The sequence below is a fragment of the Pristis pectinata genome, chromosome 4, assembly GCF_009764475.1.
Source record: "Pristis pectinata isolate sPriPec2 chromosome 4, sPriPec2.1.pri, whole genome shotgun sequence".
NCBI lineage: Eukaryota > Metazoa > Chordata > Chondrichthyes > Rhinopristiformes > Pristidae > Pristis > Pristis pectinata.
In genome coordinates, this window is record NC_067408.1 from 116,393,799 (window position 1) to 116,414,305 (window position 20,507).

Consider the following 20,507-nt stretch of genomic DNA (forward strand, 5'->3'; position numbering starts at 1 on the left):
TTTGGGTCAAAACCCTGTATCAGGACTGCTCTCTGGCTCTTCGACCATGTTCTTACCAAGATTCGCTCTCTACAGCCACATATCCTCCCTCAATACTCAATTCCTCCAGCCCCCCACCCAGCCACCCCCACCCCACAGATGGTGCTCGATCCGTTGCATTCCTCCAGCAGATTGTTCGTTGTTCCAGATTCCAGCATCTGCACTCTCTAGTGTTTCCAACCTGTACCTGAGCTCTGCTAACCCACCACATAAGTGGCAACGGATCAAGTTTCATGTGAACCCTCCCCCCCACCACAGTCCTTCTTATGGGGGTGGTGGGGGTGGGAGGGTAGAGTGAGACTTCCAAATTCTCTTCACCCTCCCACCCTCTACGTGAAGAAGTAATTCACAGGGAACAGTGGTGCGGCAGGTAGTGCAGCTGCCTCACAGCTCCAGAGACCAAGGTTCGATCCCAACCTCGGGTGCTGTTTGTGTGGAGTTTACACGTTCTCCCTATGACCGCTCCGGTTTCCTCCCACATCCCAAAGATGTGCGGGTTAGTAGGTTAATTGGCCACTGTAAGTTGTCCCCAGTGCGTAGGTAAGAAGTAGACTCTGGGGAGTAGTTCATGGGAATGTGGGAATAAAATGGGTGGTTGATAGTCAGTTGGACTCAATGGGCTGTATCCCTCTACGAACACTTCCAAATATCACTCCTGAACCAAACCGGCCTTTTAGTTCCCTCAACTCCATCCAATCATCAAACCCCCATGGACAATAATCACATTTTATTCTCTTCCATTCCAGTCAACATCCCCACCAACCCCCACAGGTTCCACCACTATCCTGGCCACCATGCATAATTTACAGCAGCCAATTAACCTACCAAACCTCACGCCTTCGGGATGTAGGAAGAAACAGAAGCATCCGGGGTAGGAAACCCACACAGTCACAGGGAGAACGTGCAAGCTCCACAGAGACAGTGCCCGCGGTCAGGACTGAACCCAGGTCAGTGGAACTACGAGACAGCGTCTCGACTTACTGCTCCACAGCTGAAGGACTTTGTATCGATTGTAACTTCCAGCCCCTTCATTCCTCAACTGTCTCAAACCATTGAGAATACCTTTTCATCTTCTTAAATACCTCAGTCAAATAATCCTTTGATCATTGAGATTAAAGTCAGGTTCATGCAAACTTTCCTCCTATGTTAACCCTCTCTGTCCCAGCACTATTCTGATGAATATGCACTTACAATGCCTCCAAAAGGCAGTTGTTCCATCAAGAGCAGTAGCTCTCTGGTATGAATAGATTACCCTGAATATACAGAGCATAATTGCCTCCCCTTTGTATTTCAGACCCCCCTTGAGATAAAGGACAACATTCCATTAGCTTGGCCAATTATCTTCTGTACCTCTCCATGAGTTTTCACTTAAAAGCTTTTAGAAGAGTTCAGAAATTATCAAGTGCAAATATTAACAAACACCAGGTATCTGCCTGATCTTGTTCCTTCTGCTTTTAAGTCAATTTAGGAACAGCCCTGGGTTTTACTTTTATTGACATTCCCTTATTTTCAATGAAAAGCAGAGTCTTTCATACTCCTTTGAAGATGGAATTCGGAGAGAATCCCTTAACAATCAGTTTCTGACGCTGTTATAATGAGGGAACTGATTTCATTCCAGGTCAGTGTTGTCTGATATGTGAGCTGCCAGCCACATGTGGCTAATTGGAAATCCAGATGTGGCTAATTGCAATCCTGATTAGTTAATAATAAATGAATACTAAGACACTGTTGTTGACCATGTGATCTCAACACTCATTCACACGGCATGTGAACTTTAACCCTTTTTATACATTTGCTGGTAGATGGTAACATGGAGGGGAGATGCAAGTATCATTTCATCTCCACCACCCACGACTCAACGATGTGATGAAATGCTCTCCATTTGCCCTGTGTAGCTGCAACACCACTCAAGAAGCTCATCTATTCAGGGAAGCAGTCCACTTGATTGGCATTTCGTCCCCCACCTATATATTTACTCCTTCCACCATCGACACACAATGGCTGCAGTGCACTCCATCTACAGAATGCACCGTGTTAGATAAGAACACAGGAAAATAGGAGCAGGAGTAGGCCACCTGGCCTGACAAGCCTGTCCCGCCATTCCAAATCCGTTCATGGCTGATCTCTGCTGGCCTCGACTCCTCTTCTGTGCTCATTCTCCATCACGCTTAATTCCCCGATCTTCAGGAATAGATCCACCTCCATCTTAAAGATATTACCTGACCTAACCTGATAGCAACTCCCAAACACGTGGTCCCTAGTGATAAGGAAGATGAAAGCAGCAAGTGCAGGGGAACACCTCCGCCTGCGGGTTCCCCTCCCAAGCCGTACAACATCCCGACTTGGAAAAAGATAAGGTATCTTTATTAGTCACATGTACATCAAAACACACAGTGAACTGCTTCTCTTGCGTAGAGTGTTCTGGGGGCAGCCCGCAAGTGTCGCCACGCTTCCGGCGCCAACATAGCACGCCCACAACTACCTAACCCGTACGTCTTTGGAATATGGGAGGAAACCGGAGCACCCGGAGGAAACCCACGCAGACACGGGGAGAACGTACAAACTCCTCACAGACAGCGGCCAGAATTGAACCCGGGTCGCTGGTGCTGTAATAGCGTTACGCTAACCGCTACACTACCGTGCCTGCCCACACCGTTGCTTCATCACCACTGGGTCTAAGTCCTGGAGCTCCCGGGAACTCGCTCGTCAGAAGGACTGCAGCGGCTCGAGGGGTGGATCACCACCGCCTTCTCAAGGGCAATGGGGGACAGGCAATAAAAGTGACACCCACAGTGTGTGAGAGGATAAAAAGATGGAGACAATCTGAGGACTTTCTCAGCGAGGGTGGAGCCAAGAGGCACACACACAAAACCTTGCCAAAAGACAAGCGATTCCATCTGGTCTGGGAACACAAATCAAGACAGATTCCCCTCCATTGCTTACATTCACCAGTCGTGGATGCTCTGGAGAGGGACTTTGAGCCCTTAAGCAATGATTAAGGCAACAGTTTGGCCACAGAAATTCTGATCAGCCTCTCACGATTTTTTGTTTGGTTTTCTTTTTCTTTCTTGCCTCAGCAGAGGAGAAAGTTGATCATTTTGTTTCTTGTCCTTTGACCCCTGACCACTTGCCCACCACCCCACACAGTGATTTTCCCAACCACTTTAACATTCAACACCTCATTTGATCTCATTGACCTCATTTAGATACAACTGAGGCATCAATGAGGCTCTTAGATAGGCGCATAGAGATGCAGGGGTCCTGAGCCTGGTGGTACGTGCTTTCAGGTTTTTGTATCTTCTGCCCGATGGGAGGGGGGGAGAAGAGAGAATGTCCTGGGTGGGTGGGGTATTTGATTGTGGGCCGAAGGGCCTTTTCCTGTGCTGTACTGTTCCACGTTCTATGTTATGGAGTGCTACCTTTTCCCCCCAAGTTTCTTCACAACAGGGAAAGAGACCATTCAGCCCATCGAGTTCGTGCTGGCTTTCAAAGCAATCCCATCAATCCCATTCACCCAGATTCCCCTGTAATCTGTTCTCTGATCCCCATCAACATCCTCCCCATTCTCCTATCACCCGACTACACACCAGGGGCAATTTACAGCAGCCAATTAACCTACTGACCCATGTGTCTTTGGATTGTAGAGCAAACAGGAATACCCAGTGGAAACCTATGTGGAGTATTGTGTTCAGTTTTCGTCCCCCTGCTAATAGGAAAGATGTCAGTAAACTGGAAAGTGTGCAGAACAAACTGTTCTATGTTCTATGACCACTGGCTGTATACGAGGCAATGAATGCTCTGGGTTGTGTCTAAATCTTCAGTGCGCTTTTACCGAAGACCAATTGTTTACTCTACCTCACCCCACCAGCCTCTATGAACACCTCCCCCAGCCATCACTGCTGTCAGTCGATAGCTCAGCCTGCTTCATTTAACACCCGGAGCTATTGCAGTGTCCCCGGGGGTATCGAGTGTTGCAGGTCAGTTGAGACGCACCCTCAGCTTCCCCCCCTTCCCGCAAAGCCCAATGCCCCTTCTGTTCGCTAAATATCCTGGCGCCACAGCAGTAAACCAACAACCCCAACCGCTCCATATTGCTCGAAATCTAATCCTCACTCTCCCCACCCAAGCGGCTCCAATTCCCAGTGGAAATCCGTCCACTTAACAAGTTCAGGAAAAGTCAACAGCTTGGCATTTGTACATGGAGTTATACAGGCCCTTCGGCCCAACCTGTCCAGGCAGACCAAGATGTCTATCTGAGCGAGTCCCATTTACCCATGTTTGGCCCATATCCCTCTAAACCTTTGCTATCCATGTACCTGTCCAAGTACCTTTTAAACATTGTAATTGTATGCTTTTTTACAAATGTGTTTTAAATGTCATAATTGTACCCATCTCTACAGCTTCCTCTGGCAGCTCGTTCCATATACCCACCACCTCTGTGTGAAGAACTTGCTCCACAGGTCCTGTCTCCTTCACTCCAGGGAAAACAGTCCCAGCCTGTCCAGTCTCTTCTTATAAGTCAAACACATTGATGAATGGGGGTGGGGGGAGGGAGGTGACAGGAGCAGGGGGAAAATAAAATAAAATCAACTCATCACATTGATCTGTGCGCTCTGCACACGCACAGTTTCTCTTAAAGGGCCACATCATCCTGTCAGGGAACACCTTGCAGTCAGATCCTTGTGCTCCTCCTGGGCTTTAGGATGAGACAGTTAACCTCTCCGTTTATGTAACAGATGAAAATTTTAAAAAAAACCTGTAGATGCTTGAAATCAGAAATAAAGACAGAAAATGCTGGCAGCAGATCAGGCTGGATGGAGAAACAGAATCAATGTTTCAAGGTTCGACACCCGTCGTCAGAACTGGGAAAGCGAGACATGGTCTCACCCTATCAGAGATATTTTCTTTATCCTATTCATTTCTCCCCAACCCTCTTGACGACTTCAAATAACTTGCATCCTTTCTCTTTCTGTTCTGAACTGAGACGTCAACTCTGATTCTCTCTCCACAGAAGCTGCCTGGCCTGTTGAGTATACCCAGCATTTCCTCTTTGACCCTCACCAATTTTTATTGATGCACCATAGAAAGCATCCTATCTGGATGCATCACGGCTTGGTATGGCAACTGCTCTGCCTGGGACCGCAAGAAACTGCAGAGAGTTGTGGACACAGCCCAGCACATCACGGAAACCAGCCTCCCCTCCATGGACTCTGTTTACACTTCTCACTGCCTCAGTAAAGCAGTCAACATAATCAAAGACCCCACCCACTCCGGACATTCTCTCTTCTCCCCCCTCCCATCAGGCAGAAGATACAAAAGCCTGAAAGCATGTACACCAGGCTCAAGGACAGCTTCTATCTCACTGTTAAAAAACTATTGAACAGTTCCCTAGTACGATGAGATGGACTCCTGACCTCACAATCTACCTTGTATGACCTTGCACCTTATTGTCTGCCTGCACTGCACTTTCTCTGTAACTATAACACTTTATTCTGCATTCTGTTATTGTTTACCCTTGTACTAGCTCAAATGCACTGTTGTAATGAAATGATCTGTGTGGATGGCATGCAAAGCAAAGGTTTTCACTGTTCCTCAGTACATGTGACAATACCATTTACCAATTTATCATTTTGGATGTTCAGATCCCTGGGTGGGTTTTGGGTGGGGTGGGGGGGGGTTGGTGTGGATGAGAAATTTCCTGTCTGAAGATGTTAGTGATGATCTGTCCACTGAATGGAAACAAAATGAAACAGAGCTTTGAAAAGAGGACAGGCTGGGTACTTGAGGGATAATAATTTACGGGGCTTGGAGAATGATCAGGGTGTATGAGTGGACGACTACTCACAGAATAGGGAGGAAGTTGACGGACCAAACTACTTCCTTCTGTGCCATAATGACTACAAAGAGCAGCAAGGGACCTGTCTTCAGTAACCTGTCCATTAATTATCTCTTAACCAACATTTCAAGCTCAGAACATGTAGTCATTATTTCATTGCTCTTTCAGAGATTTTATTGGGTTCAGATAGGCTGCTCACGTATCCTGCACTGCAACAATGCCTGAACTTCAAACTGCACATACGTCTCTGGGGCTTCCTGATGAAAGGCGCTACAGAAATGCATCACTTGCACTGATTTACCTGGCATCCAATAAAGTGCTGATTTATCTCAGTTGCAACATTGGAAAACAACAAGCAGAGGGAGGTCGCAGTAAAATGACACTAGGGATCTGAGTTTAGACATTAAACCATTAATGCATTCAATGACTGAGTCATAGAGTCATACAGCATTAAAGCAGGCCCTTCGGCCCATATGGACCATGCCACCAAGATGCCCATCCATTTGCCTGCATTTGGCCCTTATCCTTCTTAACCTTTCCTCTCTGTGTACCTGTCCAACTGTCTTTTATAGGTTGTGAGTTAGCGGGCAGTGGGAAAATTATCCTCCTAGTGTTCATTGATCTCGTTACTGGAGATTCAGTCTCACTGGACCCTGCCACATTGATTTGGCCCACGCCTTCATTATCCTGGTCCCGCTCCACTCACCTTTATTGTGAACTGTGCCTTATTCTTGATTCCATATCTTAATAGGGTGGGATAGGGGTCCCAGGTAGTCGTGTATGTGAGGTGGGAGCGGGGAGTTAAATTGGGTTTCCCTGCCTCAACCACTTCTTCCAGCAGCTCTTTCAATATTCGCACCACTCTCTGTGTAAAAAAGTTGCCTCTCAAGTTCCTGTTAAATCTCTCCCCTCTCACCTTAAACCTATGCCTTCCAGTCCTTGATACCCCAGCCCTGGGAAAAAGACTGTGTGCATTCACCCTATCTAAGCTCCTCATGATTTTGTACATCTTTCTAAGATCACCCCTCAGTCTCCCACACTCCAAGGAATAAAGGCCCAGCTTGTCTAACCTCTGCCTATAACTCAGTCCTTCGAGTCCTGGCAACATCCTCGTAAGTCTCGTGATCTTATGGGTACAATAACAACTTTTAAAAGACTGTATAACTCCGTGACTTCAGTGCCCAATTCAGAAACTTGAGCACATTTATCTAGGCTGTGATACTGAAGGAATGCCACACTGCCATCAAACCTGACATTAAACACACTGAGCACCCAGTTAAGATTTACAGATCCTGTGACCTCAGGTTCTGAGGCCACACGATTTGTGACCTCATGAGAAGCAGGACCAAGGAAGATCGTGGACTTCAGGAAAGGGAAGTCAGGAGAACACACACCAGTCCTCACTGAGGGGTCAGTGGTGGAGAGGGTGAGCAGCTTCAAGTTCCTGGGCATCAATATCTCAAAGGATCTAATCTGGGCCCAACATACTGATGCAATCATGAAGAAGGCATGCCAGTGGCTCCACTTCGTTTGGAGTGTGAGGAGATTTGGTACGTCACCAAAGACTCTTGCAAATTTCTACAGATGTACAGTGGAGAGCATTCTGACTGGTTGCGTCACTGCCTGGTATGGAGGCTCCAATGCGCAGGATCGCAAGAGGCTGCAGAGGGTTGTAGACTCAGCCGGCTCCATCACAGGCACAACCCTCCCCACCATCGAGGACGTCTTCAGGAGGTGGTGCCTCAAGAAGGCAGCATCCATCACTGAGGACCCTCACCACCCGGGACATGCCCTCTTCTCATTGCTACCATCAGGGAGGAGGTACAGAAGCCTGAAGACCCACACTCAACGATTCAGGAACAGCTTCTTCCCCTCTGCCGTCAGATTTCTGAACGGTCCAGGAACCCGTGAACACCACCTCATTATTCCTTTCTTTTTTGCACTGTTTATTTATTTTTGTAATTGATGGCAATTTTGTCTTTGCACTGTACTGCTGCCGCAAAACAACACATTTAATGTAATCTAACTCAGCGATAATATATCTGATTCTGATTCTGAACCCTCATGCATTTGGGCACAAGACCCATGCGGAAGCATGCCCTGTCTTGCTCCCATGCATACCTCAACTTAACTCATGCTTATCTGCAGGCTGGCAGGTTTTGATTTCTTTTTTAATTTATTCCCTTACTCAGGATCTGGGCAGTACTGACAAGGTCAGCATTTATTGCCGGAAACGCAAGAGGCTGCAGATGCTGGGATTTGGAGCAACAAACAATCTGCTGGAGGAACTCAGCGGATCGAGCAGCATCTGCAGGGGCAGGGAATTGTCAGCACTTGTCGCCTTCCAGTCTTTATCCCTCTCTGCCTTTCTCCCTCCTTGCACCCTGCTCGATCTGCCAGTCATCTCTCCCTTATCTGGTCCCACCTATCACCTTCCAGCCTCAGTCTCTCCCCTCCCTCTCACCTCCTTATACTGGCTACCCTCCCTCTACCTTCTCAGCCCTGATGGAGGGTCTTGAGCCAAAATGTTGACCATTTCTTTGCCTCCGTAGATGTTTGACCCACTGAGTCCTTTCAGCAGTTTGTCTTTCAGCTCCAGCCTTTATTGCCCATTGCCCCTGACTATTTTGATCACTTTGCACCAAAATGGACTTTGTTTTGTTTTTGTTCTAATTGTATTCTTTCCTGTAAACATTGTGCACACTGTTTTACAGCAGCAGTACAGTGCAAAGATGTAAACTTACTGTAAGTTACAAAAATAAATAAATAGTGCAAAAAGAGGAGTGCCGAGGTAGTGTTCACAGGGTCACGGACCATTCAGAAATCTGATGGCGGAGGGGAAGAAGCTGTTCCTGAATCATTGAGTGTGGGTCTTCAGGCTCCTGTACCTCCTCCCCGATGGTAGTAACGAGAAGAGGGCATGTCCCGGGTGGTGAGGGTCCTTGCTGATGGAGATCCTTGAGGCACCACCTCTTGAAGATGCCCTCGATGGTGGGGAGGGTTGTGCCCGTGATGGAGCTGGCTGAGCCTACAACCCTCTGCAGCCTCTTGCAATCCTGCACATTGGAGCATCCATACCAGGTGGTGATTCAATCAGTCAGAATGCTCTCCACCGTACATCTATAACAATTTTTAAGAGTCTTGGTGACGTACCAAATCTCCTCAAAGTCCTAATGAAGTGGGCGTGCCTTCTTCACCAACATGTTGGGCCCAGGATAGATTCTCTGAGATGCTGACACCCAGGAACTTGAAGCTGCTCACCCTTTCCACCACTGACCCCTCAATGAGGACTGGTGTGTGTTCTCCCGGCTTCCCCTTCCTGAAGTCCACATTCAGTTCCTTGGTCTTGCCTTTTTGACGGAACAGAATGACTAACACGCCGCGTCGGAGGGCGTCTCAGAGACAACATTACTGTGGATCTGGGGTTACATACAGGACAGACTGGAGAAAGACGACGGATTTCTCTCCTCTCAGCGACATTAGTCTCACAACATTCCAGTTGTTCAGTGGGGGCATCGTCACTCTGAAGCTTAAGGATACATCATTTCGGAATGTGCAGCTGTGGCCAGCCAACCATGATTTGGTGAATCTGGGATATTTGGGGCTGGAACAGGTCCCTGGGAATTCTGGGATTTCACTTCCGGACATTTTCCACAAGCTCTCCTTTGATATTGGTAAGTTTAATTCTGGCCAAAGTCCACAACTGTTTTAAAATGGGAGGATAAGAAGTAGACCATCGAATCCCTCGTTCCTCTTCCGCCATTCAATGAGATCGTGTCTGATCTTTCGCCCAAGCCTCACTGACCCCATATCCTTTGATTCCTATAGTATCCAAAAATCCATCGAAACCTTTGTTGAATACACAAGGTGTCTGATCTTCCGTTGACCTTTTCAGTACAGAACTCACCACCAAACTTAAGGTAAGAGGAGAAAGATTTAATAGGAGAGGCAACTTCTTCACAGAGAGGGTGGTAGGTATATGGAATGAGCTGCCAGAGAAAGTGGTTGAGGCAGGTACAATAATAACGTTTAAAAGACATTTGGATAAGTACATGGATAGGAAGGTTTAGAGGGACATGGGACAAACATGGGCAAATTGGAATAGCTTAGATGGGTGCCTTGGTCAGCATGGACCAGTTGGGCCGAAGGGCCTGTTTTATGCTATGACCCTCTGTGTGAAGAACTGTCGTCCCCTCACTGTTCTGAATCGCGGACCCCTCATTTTGAGACTGTGAGCTCAGGTCTGAGACACCCCATCCAAGAGAAATATCATCTTTGTATCTCTTGTGCTGCTTTCAATTAATAGTAAAGCTATTTAAAGTCTGAGACCAGAGGAGCTGTACTGTGATTGGAGTCTGACGCTCTTCTGTGGTTTTAAGTAGCAGAATTGGAGACGGGTCTCTCCTTGAAGTTTTGAAAAGTTAGCCTCTCCTTCTGGTGGGGTTGATGGGGTGGGAAAGGACTAAGTGTTCAATATTCCCAGCTTTTTATTGCTTGGCATTCAGCCTCCAACAGATCACAGAAGTATAACATGTTCATAAACATTGCCTGCATTAGTGTAAACAGATTGGTGGTAGGGTCAAATTATCTGCATCTGGAATCTGAAGATCTTGAACGTGGCAGTAACAAATTTTCCCTACGGCACTATACCTCCATTTTAGAAAAGAGCTCCTTTGCGCTGAGATGCTAAATGCCAGATGTTGACAGTTGTGCAGAAGCAGATCTTTGTTTTTTAGAGCTGTGCTCTTTACTGAATGTTTATACAACGTTTCCAGGGTATCTGGCTGATGTTGAGTATATATTTCAATCAGATCAAACAACCTAACCGTCAGATATTTTTTAATCTCCTGAAGGAACTGGATTCCAGTTCCAGAGGAGACAAAATATGACATATTTCATTCAAGCATTTAGGTTTGTTGATTGAATGAAAACACTGCACCGGTCACAAGAAATAGAAGCAGGAGCAGGCCATTCAGCCCCTCATTCCTGCTCCAATCAACCAATAAGATCATCGCTGATTTTGTTTTACCTCAGCACCATTTCCTGTAGTAACCCAACATCTCGATTCCCCTAGTATACAATAAGCCATTGACAAACGACTGAGTACCCACTGCATTCCAGGGCAGAGAGTTTCAATTAATTGGTAAATTGGTTTATTATTGTCACATGTACCGAGGTACAGTGAAAAACTGTTTTGCAGGCCATCCATACAGATCATTTCATCACATCAGTGCACTGAGGTAGGACAAGGGAAAATAATAACAGAATGCAGAATAAAGTGTTACAGCTACAGAGAAAGTGCAGTGCAGGCAGATAATAAGGTGCAAGGGCCATAATGAGGTAGATTGTGAGGTCAAGAGTCCATCTTATCATGCTAGGGAACCATTCAATAGTCTTATAACAGCAGGATAGAAGCTGTCCTTGAGCCTGGTGGTACGTGCTTTCAGGCTTTTGTATTGTCTGCCCGATGGGAGGGGGGAGAATAGAGAATGTCTGGGGTGGGTGGGGGTCTTTGATTCTGTTGGTTGCTTTACCGAGACAAACTTCTTCTGGTCTCTGTCCTGAAAGGCCAGCCACTTATTTTCAGACTGTAACCCCTTCATGTCAACCTCCTGGGCAGGGAAAGCATCCAACTCCATCAATGCCCTGTCAAGCCCCAGAAGAATTCTGTACGTTTCAACGACTGAGAAAACGAGTTAATTTTTTGAGGTAAGGTGTAGTCCTTGTTCATGTGATAACATAAAGATCTTGTTTGAAATTAGAGAGTGCAGATGAATTTTAACATAATTTAACAAACACGTTTTTAATTTTTACTTATGTTAATAAATAGCGTTTCGAAATAATGGCCAACTTTTGAATGTCTTGCTGAGAGAGAGCTCACAGGAAGCATCGTCAGTCACTAGTGCTGACAGATCCACAGTAATCTGACAAAGATCCAACAATCAGATTTATAATTGAAGTTATAACCAAAGCAATAGCAGCCACCTGGCAACGTAACAAAGCGTATTAATAAAATATCAATTAAAAATTTGAAATTAAAAGTAATTTGGAATCTGAGTTCCTTATCTGACACATTAGCTATAAATTAATTAAATACTCATTAATTATTTTTGTGTTCATTTAATCTATGGTTTGGTGGTGTTTTATTTTAATAATTTTTAATAGATTTTTTTGATACTTAGTTATTTTGGAATCTAATTATTTTAGTTTGTTGTAAATATAATACGAGAAATATACAAACCACATAATACTAGTATTGTCATAGAGTCATGGTGTTATACAGCACGGAGGCACGCCCAACTCGTCCATGCCAACCAAGTTAACTACCTGAGCTAATCCCATTTTCCTGCATTGAGCCCATATCTCTTTCAATCTTTTCTATCCATCTGCAATACACAAAAAGTGCTGGAGGAACTCAGCGGGTCAGGCAGCATCCATGGAATCAGAATGTGGGGGGTGGGGAGGCAGAGGAGCACACGCAGGTAGGGGATAGGTGAGTTCAGGTGAGGTGGGGGGAAGGTAGGTGGGCGGGGGAGGGGGAGAAGATGTACTCCTCCCCCCTCCCCCACCTTCTTATTCTGGCTTCTGCCCCCTTCCTTTCCGGTCCTGATGAAGGGTCTCGGCCTGAAACGTCGACTGTTTACTTCGCTCCGTGGATGCTGCCTGACCTGCCGAGTTCCTCCAGCACCTTTTGGGTATTGCTCCAAATTCCAGCGTCTGCAGAATTTCTTGTGTCTCTGTTTTCTATCTTAAATGTTGTAATTATTCCTGCTTCTACCACTTCCTCTGGCAGCTCATTCCATATTCCCACCACCCTGTGTGTGAAAAACTTGCCCTTCAGATCCCCTTTAAATCTTTCCCCCTCACCTTAAACCTGTGCCCTCTAGTTTTAGACTCCCCTAACCCTGGGGAAAGTGCTGTGACTATTCATCCTATCTATGCCCCTCATGATTTTATAAACCTCCATAAGGTCACCCCTCAGCCTTCTCCTCTCCAGGGTAAAAGTCCCAGCCTGTCCAGTCTCTCCTTATAACTCAAACCCCCCAGTCCTGGTAACATCCTTGTGAATCTCTTTTGTAACCTTTCCATTTTAATCAAGTCTGTCCTTAAGTAATTCTACTGTAACGTGGTTTTAGGTGGATGATTCCTTTGTCAAGGTATTTTAGAAGACAAACATGTTGTGGAATTGTTAAAACTCATTTCTCTTTCATTAGGTTTATGTAAAAACATCCTATTAATTTCTCTTGTTCATAACTTAGAACAAAACAGCAGAGTATATGACCCATCTAGTCAATGCTGGCTCCCGAGGGAGCTATCCCGTTAATCCCATTCACCCTCTCCTTATTTCCCTGTATCCTTGCAACCCATCCTTTCTCATACATGCCCATCAACTCTTCATTCATTCTTCTTACCATTAGCCTACACTAGACGGTAATTTACAGAAGCCAATTAACTACCCACACGTCATTGGGATGTGGGAGAAAATCGGAGCATCTGCAAGAAACCCACGTGGTCACAGAGAACATGCAAACTCGGTGGAGGTCTGGAGCGACCTCCAGGGTCACTGGAGTTGTGAAAGTAAGGGCTCCAAGACAATGTGTGCCAAAGCCAGGTGTTCTGATATCTGTTTGTTAAAGAAACCCCCACACCTCCCCATCTAGGGTTTTTGTTCTAACCTGCAGATAATTGTTCTTGTTAAAATCCAGTGGATTGTTTTGCATTTAGAATTCTCTCATGCCTGGAGTTCATTAAGCATCAGGAGATATATTGGTAAGTGTTTGCAGTGTACGTTTGAAAACAATCCAACCAGTGTATAATAATTCAAGAACTTAGACTCTTAAAGATCACCACAGACTAAATACAAGAGTCCCTGTCCTCAGCAACTACACAGCACACCCCCTGGAAAGACTCACTCTTTAGCCTTGAATGGGGGTATAAATCTTACCAAGGACAGCCAACCCTTAGCTCCACTGATAAGAACACAGGAAATAACTGGTTCCCATATAGTACTTCAGGCCTGCTCTGCTATTCAATAAGACCAAGGTCAATCTGACCTTGACCTCAGCTCCACTTTCCTACCTGTTCCCCATGACTCCCACATCCCTGATAGTCCAAAATTCTATCTATCACAGCCTTGAATGTGCTTGATGGCTCTGCCTCCACAGCTGTACACAATTCCAAAGGTTCATGACATTCTGAGAGAAGAAATTCATCCTGAGTTTCTTTGTCTTAAGTAAGGAACCCCTCATTCTGCCTCTGAGTTCTTGGCTCCCTCAGCGGGTGTTCTGAATGGTCATTAATGATTTTCGGGATGAGATCTTCATATATGCTCTGCAAGGAGTAGGTGATAAACTGGCACAAGAAAATGCCTGTGATTGATTAGCCGATGTGTAGGTTGACTTTCAGTTGTATTGCCTGTCGGGTTGGCACCGTAGTGATAGTCACAGATGTCTTACCTAAAGTGTAGTGTCCATGCTCTTCAATGTAACTTGAGACCCACTGCAAGCCTCCCACAAGACATGGTTTGAGGTAAATGAAGCTTAGTATGATGAAAGGTTGGGTACAAGAATTCACCATCCATTACAAGACCCTGCCTTGCCTCGAGATTCTCCTGAGGAACCTCGGTCCACCAAGGTGGCACCATATAGAGAGGCACTCCCAAAACCCATGTACATACAGAGAGGCCCCTGGAACTTGTCTGTACATCAAGAAACACTGTATGTCCAGAACACCTCTCGAACCACTGTATGTACAGACAACACTCCAAGAACGAATATACAGGCATACTCCTAGAAACATTGTAGAGGCAACACCCCGAGAAACACTCCATGTACTAACCCACCCAGAGATCACTGTAAATGCAGTAGCCTCGCAGAAATCCCTTTAAATACAGACACAAAACCAGAGGCCTCTGTAAATGCAGGGCCACTCCGAGAGACCCACCGTATATACAGATGCAAAAGAGACCCCTGTAAAAACAGGCAGACTCCTTTATGTACAGACACACACACCGAGATCCAGTAAATACAGACACCATCGCAGAAGCCTCTGTGTATAGAGGCATGGACCAGGATGTCCCTGTAGGTAGAGACCCAGAGTCCACTGGAAATACACTCCCACAGACTCCCCCACTAAACTCAGACAAACTCCCCAAAGTCCTGCATTGATTCACTCCCAGAGATCTCCATAATAATGACTCCCTCCGGGGAATGTCTGCCGACACCTACAAGGCACCCAAAGGACAACTGGTTCAGAGAAGTTCCTCGAGTTAATCTCAGCATCGAGGACTAGGGGCTGACCAAGCTAAATGCATCACCACTGTACTCCGCATCCAGTAGCAAGACGTCAGGACTACACAACCAAGCTGCTAAGCAACTGATACACAATGAGCAGATAACATTGCCACTTCCATAGCAATCCACTTGGAGTTCTGACAGTGCAGAATATCAAGGTTCACGTAGAGGAACAGACAATGCAGTCAACCAATGGCAGATAATGGGAAGGTACTCACAGGCCACCTCCAGTGAGGCGTTGTGGCTGACGGCCTCTCCCAGGTAGTTCCTGGCCACGCAGACGTAGCTGCCTTCGTCCGGCTTGCTCCTGCGCCCGTGGACGATGCGCAGGAAGAACAAGGAGCCGCTGGGCAGCAGCATGCGGTGGGAGCGGGAATCGTCCTTGTCCGTTTCCACCCGCTCCCCGTCCTTGTACCACTCGATGGTGGGGCTCGGCCTTCCCTCCGCCTTGCAGTTCAGCGTGGCCGGCTCCCCCTTGGAGACGATCAGGTCGGAGGGGTGCTCCGCGATCCGGGGCGGGAAGTCCTCCTGACGGAGACGGGATCCTGAGGGAGAAGAAAAGGGGAGAGCGGATTTAATTCTGTGTGCAAACACCACCCAAGCATTACAGATGTGCAGCTGAATGCAACAAGTCCATACCAGCTGCGTGACCACTGACATCAGACCACACAGCCTCTCCTGCCGTTCATCACAATTCCAACAAATACAATGGTCAGCATGGATATGGTGGGCCGAAGGGCCTCTTTCACTGCTGTATGATTCTATGTCCTTCATATCACAACTGGCACCAACCTCCCCATTCATAAAGACTCAGCAAGAGCATCAAAGCTTTGTTCATGTTTTGAGTTTAAAGCTTTAAGTATCTGAAATCACCTGGCGTGTCAAGAAATCTCAACCAGAAACCTTTCCTGCTTCGCTCTCCATTGCTGCTGCCTGATTCTCTCCAGCATTTTCCGTCCTTACTTCAGGTTTCCGGGAACAGCAGCTTCTCACTTTTCTCCAAGAGACTTCTACATCTTGTCCAAAAGTGGATACATGCCAGATTCAGAGTGAATACCAAGGAGAGAGCAAGCATGGAAGAGATGGGTCGAAAGGTTCCCTCCTGTTGTGTAAACCGCACCCTACCATCTCCCCCACCAATCCGCTCTATCATACCCCTCCTTCCACCTCCCTGCTATCACCCTCTAATCTGTAGTAGTATAGTTGTTTCATTACTGGATTCACTTTGAGAGACGTGGGCAGGCACGGTAGTGTAGGGCAGGCATGGTAGTGTAGGGCAGGCACAGTAGCGTAGCAGTTAGAGTAACACTATCACAGCACCAGCAACCCTGGTTCAATTCCAGCCGTTGTCTGTAAGGAGTTTGTACATTCTCCCCGTGTCTGCGTGGATTTCCTCTGGGTGCTCCGGTTTCCTCCCACTTTCCAAAGACATACAGGTTAGGAAGTTGTGGGCGTGCTATGTTGGCGCCTGAAGCATGGCGACACTTGCGGGCTGCCCCCAGAACACCCTACGCAAAAAGGTGCATTTCACTGTGTGTTTCGATGTACATGTGACTAATAAAGATCTTATAATTATCAGTGGAGAAATGATTCAGGGGATATGAGTTCAAACCCATCAGGGCTGCTGTGGAATTTAAATCCAACTAACTACAGCTGGAATAAATTGCTAGCATTGGTAATAGTGATTGTGAAAAGCTCATCTACTTCACTCTAATGTCCAGGAGAGGAAATCTGTCACTCTCGTCCCCTCTAACCCCAGACCAATCAATGAGGTTGGCACCTTACTGCTCTCTGAAATGACCCAACAAACCACTCAATCAGAGGGCAATAAAATTCTCCTATTACCTGACAAGAGAGGTAGCCAACATTTGGCCCATCGAGTCTTTGCTGGCTCTTGAAGCGATCCCAACAATCCCATGCCAATGGAGACACAAGAGAGACTGCAGATGCTGGAAATCTGGAGCAACACACACAAAATGCTGGAGGAACTCAGCAGGTCAGGCAGCATCCATGGAGGGGAAATCAGAACTGTTGAAGGGTCTCAGCACAAAACGTCGACTGTTCATTTCCCTTCATAATTTGCTGCCTGACCTGCTGAGTTCCTCCAGCGTTTTGTGTGCTGATGATGCTCATGTAGTCAACACAATCAACATAGTGGGCCAAAGGGCTTGTTCCTGTGCTGTACTGTTCTATGTTCCATATCTCATGACAGAATAATTAATAAATAGGAGTATGGAGGAGGAGGTGGGAAGTGGTATAGGTATATAAAATTATGAGGGGCATAGGTAGGGTGGACAGTGAGAAACTTTTCCCCAGAATCGAGATGTTTAAAGCTAGAGAATAGAGGTTTGAGATGAGGAGTAAGATGTTTAGAGGGTATCTGAGGAAGGATCCTTTCACCCAGAGGGGTGTTGGATTTTGGAACGCACTGCCTGAGGGGTTGGTGATATCCAGATGCATCACGGCTTGGTACGGCAACTGCTCTGCCCAAGACTGCGAGAAATTGCAGAAAGTTGTGAACAATAATAAACATGTTATCAGTACATGTGACGATAATAAACCAATACCAGTTACCAATTAGAAGGTTACAGACTCAGTGCTGGTAAGTGGGATCAGTATGGTTGGTGCTTGATGGTCCAAAGTCCATTCCTGTGGCTGGATGGAGCAGAGCAGCTGACTGCATCCATATGGCCAGAACCAAATCATTCAGGTGAGGACAGATGAGGCATGTAGCAAGGAGAAGGGAGGGAAACAATCGGAGATGGTTCTGTTCACCACAGTGCAGCAGTTGAGCAACATCAGACTGTCCATCAGATATTTACAGTCTGGTTCACTCGATTTATTCAGAATGGATAAACACTGTTCATCTTGAAATAAACTTGAGACTGCGAGACACTGTGAATTGAACTCAGTCTGGGTTAAGCAGCCTGATCGGGCAGCTGTTAAGCAGAAAAGCTGAGGAAAACCAATTAGGGATATTTTAAGCCGTATTTCGCACACTAGCTTAATTGACGCCAGGGAATAAGTTATAGTGCAGAAGCCCACGTGCTTCGTTTAATATAAAGTACTGGTGGCAGGGCAAGTTCTGCTGGAGTAGGGGTAGGAGGAACGAGAGAAAGTGCAAATCTGCTTTGTTTTAAATTACATCACTTCTAAAAGGCTCTGCCTTCTTCCCTTTGTTGTCACTTCCGTTCTCCCCTCTGTTTCTCCCACAGTCCCAAGACGTTGTACACCAGCACAGAGAGATGGGCACAGTATATATAACACAGTCTATAGAACTCTGGTTAGGCTGCATTTAGAGTATTGCGTGCAATTCTGGTCACTTCACTATAGGAAGGATGTCAAGGCTTTAGAGAGAGCGCAGAGGAGGTTTACTAGGATGCTGCCTGGATGTGCAATCAGGAGAGGCTGAACAAACTTGGGCTCTTTTCTCTGGAGTGGCCGAGGCTGAGGGGTGGTCAGTTGGAGGTGTATAAAATTATAAGGGGCGTAGATAGGGTGGACAAGCAATATCTTTTTCCCATTATTGAGAAATCCAATACCAGAGGGCACGCATTTAAGGTGAGAGGGGGTAGGTTCAGAACAGACGTGAGGGGTACATTTTTTACTGAGAGAGTGGTGGATGCCTGGAATGCGTTGCCTGATAGGGTGGTAGAGGCAAATTCATTGGGGGCTTTTAAGAGGGGCTTGGATGGGCACATGAATGAGAGAAATATGGGCATTCTGTAGGTAGGAGGGATTAGCTATGTCATCCATGCTGTCGAGTCCTGTCAGAATTTTGCATTTTTCAGTGAGATTTTTTCTAATCTCCAGGACAAGAGAAGGTAATTTATCAAGGGTTAAGGGACAAGTGACAGTGGAAGGCTGGGAATATTTGAGCATTTTTAGATATCAGGATTCTGGGATGTTGAGAATTCTGGGCAAATAAACAAATTTTGCACCCATTCTTTTGCCACTTTAGCTGCAGACTATTAAAATAAGTCCTCATCATATTGAGTAAATATCCAAAATTTAATGGGATAATTAATAATTAACTCATATCTAAACTCTGCTTACTTTTTGAATATTAAAACATGATTTGTATAGCAGATATGCTGAGCAGTCCATCGGCTGGGCATAGGTCAGTGTTGGTTTCTTGCTCCCAATTCAGGATTACCAGAGACGAGGGCTTTCTCACAATCAGTTGAAAATCGTGGCATAATGCTAAATTTTGTCCTGGTTTGGTTTCTTTTCTGCGTATAATCCTACAAACACTTCCTGTTTAAATCTGAATGTACAAACTCACTCACAATTGCAACTGGAGAGTTGGTAAATCGGGTGGGACTGATCTCAGTGCTGGTGTTCTGGTGCTGGGAGGTGAACACGTCACCATCTTGCTCCCTTGGCAGCCCCAGTATTGACGATCCCCACCAGATCCCAGCCACCCTCCCTCATTCCTTCCTCCATGGACTCAATACCACCCTAACCCCTTCTGCCTCTATCCCAACTCGTGCCTCGTTCTCCTCACTGAACCATCTACTCAGGTCTGACTTTTGGTTGGATTGGCTTATTATTGTCACAAGAGTCAAGGTCAAAGTCTAGGTCGAGTTTATTGTCATCTGCACAAGTCCATGTGTGCACAGGTGCAATGAAAAACTTACTTGCAGCAGCATCACAGGCACATAACATCAGATACACACTTGTACTGAGATATAGTAAAAAGCTTTTGCTCTGCATGCCATCCAGACAGATCATGACAGATAATTACATCAAGGTGGCAAAAAAGGAAAACAGAATACAGAATATAGTGTTGCAGTTACAGAAAAAGTGCAGTGCAGGTAGACAGATAAAATGCAAGGGCCACGACGAGGTAGATTGGACTGAATTTGACACGACCAAGGACCATCTAGACCCAGCCTGAGGACAGGAGTTTTTTTTACACTGGACCCATCCCATCTGACAGAGACCCGTCAGGCTGAGTAGCTGGGCTCTACCGTACACCCTTCCCCATCACTAGGGTCATCGTAAGTCAGAGATAAGGTGGAGGTTTTCTCACTTGAAGGTTGTAAGTCCTTGGAACGCTCATCCTCATAGGGCAGTGGAAGCAGGGTCATTGAATGTGTTTAAGGGAGGTGTGGATGGTTTTAAATTTAAATTTTAAATTTTATTTACAGTGTGGTAAGCAAATGGGTGAGAGGTTTCCAGGGGAGAAGGAGGCCTCTTGTCTCCTTCAGCCTCCGTCCCATCTCAATAAGATCACGTTCCTGTCTACCCAAGGTAACATTTCACCTCCAATTTTGCCTTAAAAAATATTCACAGTCTATACTTTCTTTGAAGCTGAAGGAGATTTGGCATGTCAC

The 20,507-nt window shown here is 46.1% G+C and overlaps 1 protein-coding gene across 1 annotated transcript in view; it reads right to left on the reverse strand.

The window, feature by feature from the left end:
- The window catches only part of robo2 (roundabout, axon guidance receptor, homolog 2 (Drosophila)), a 1,057,792-nt gene that overhangs the window by 472,190 nt on the left and 565,095 nt on the right, over positions 1-20,507 (reverse strand). The window contains exon 2 of the mRNA XM_052015293.1: positions 15,387-15,713. Within this exon, the coding sequence (XP_051871253.1) occupies positions 15,387-15,713 (327 nt within the window). The remainder of the gene's footprint in view (positions 1-15,386; positions 15,714-20,507) is intronic.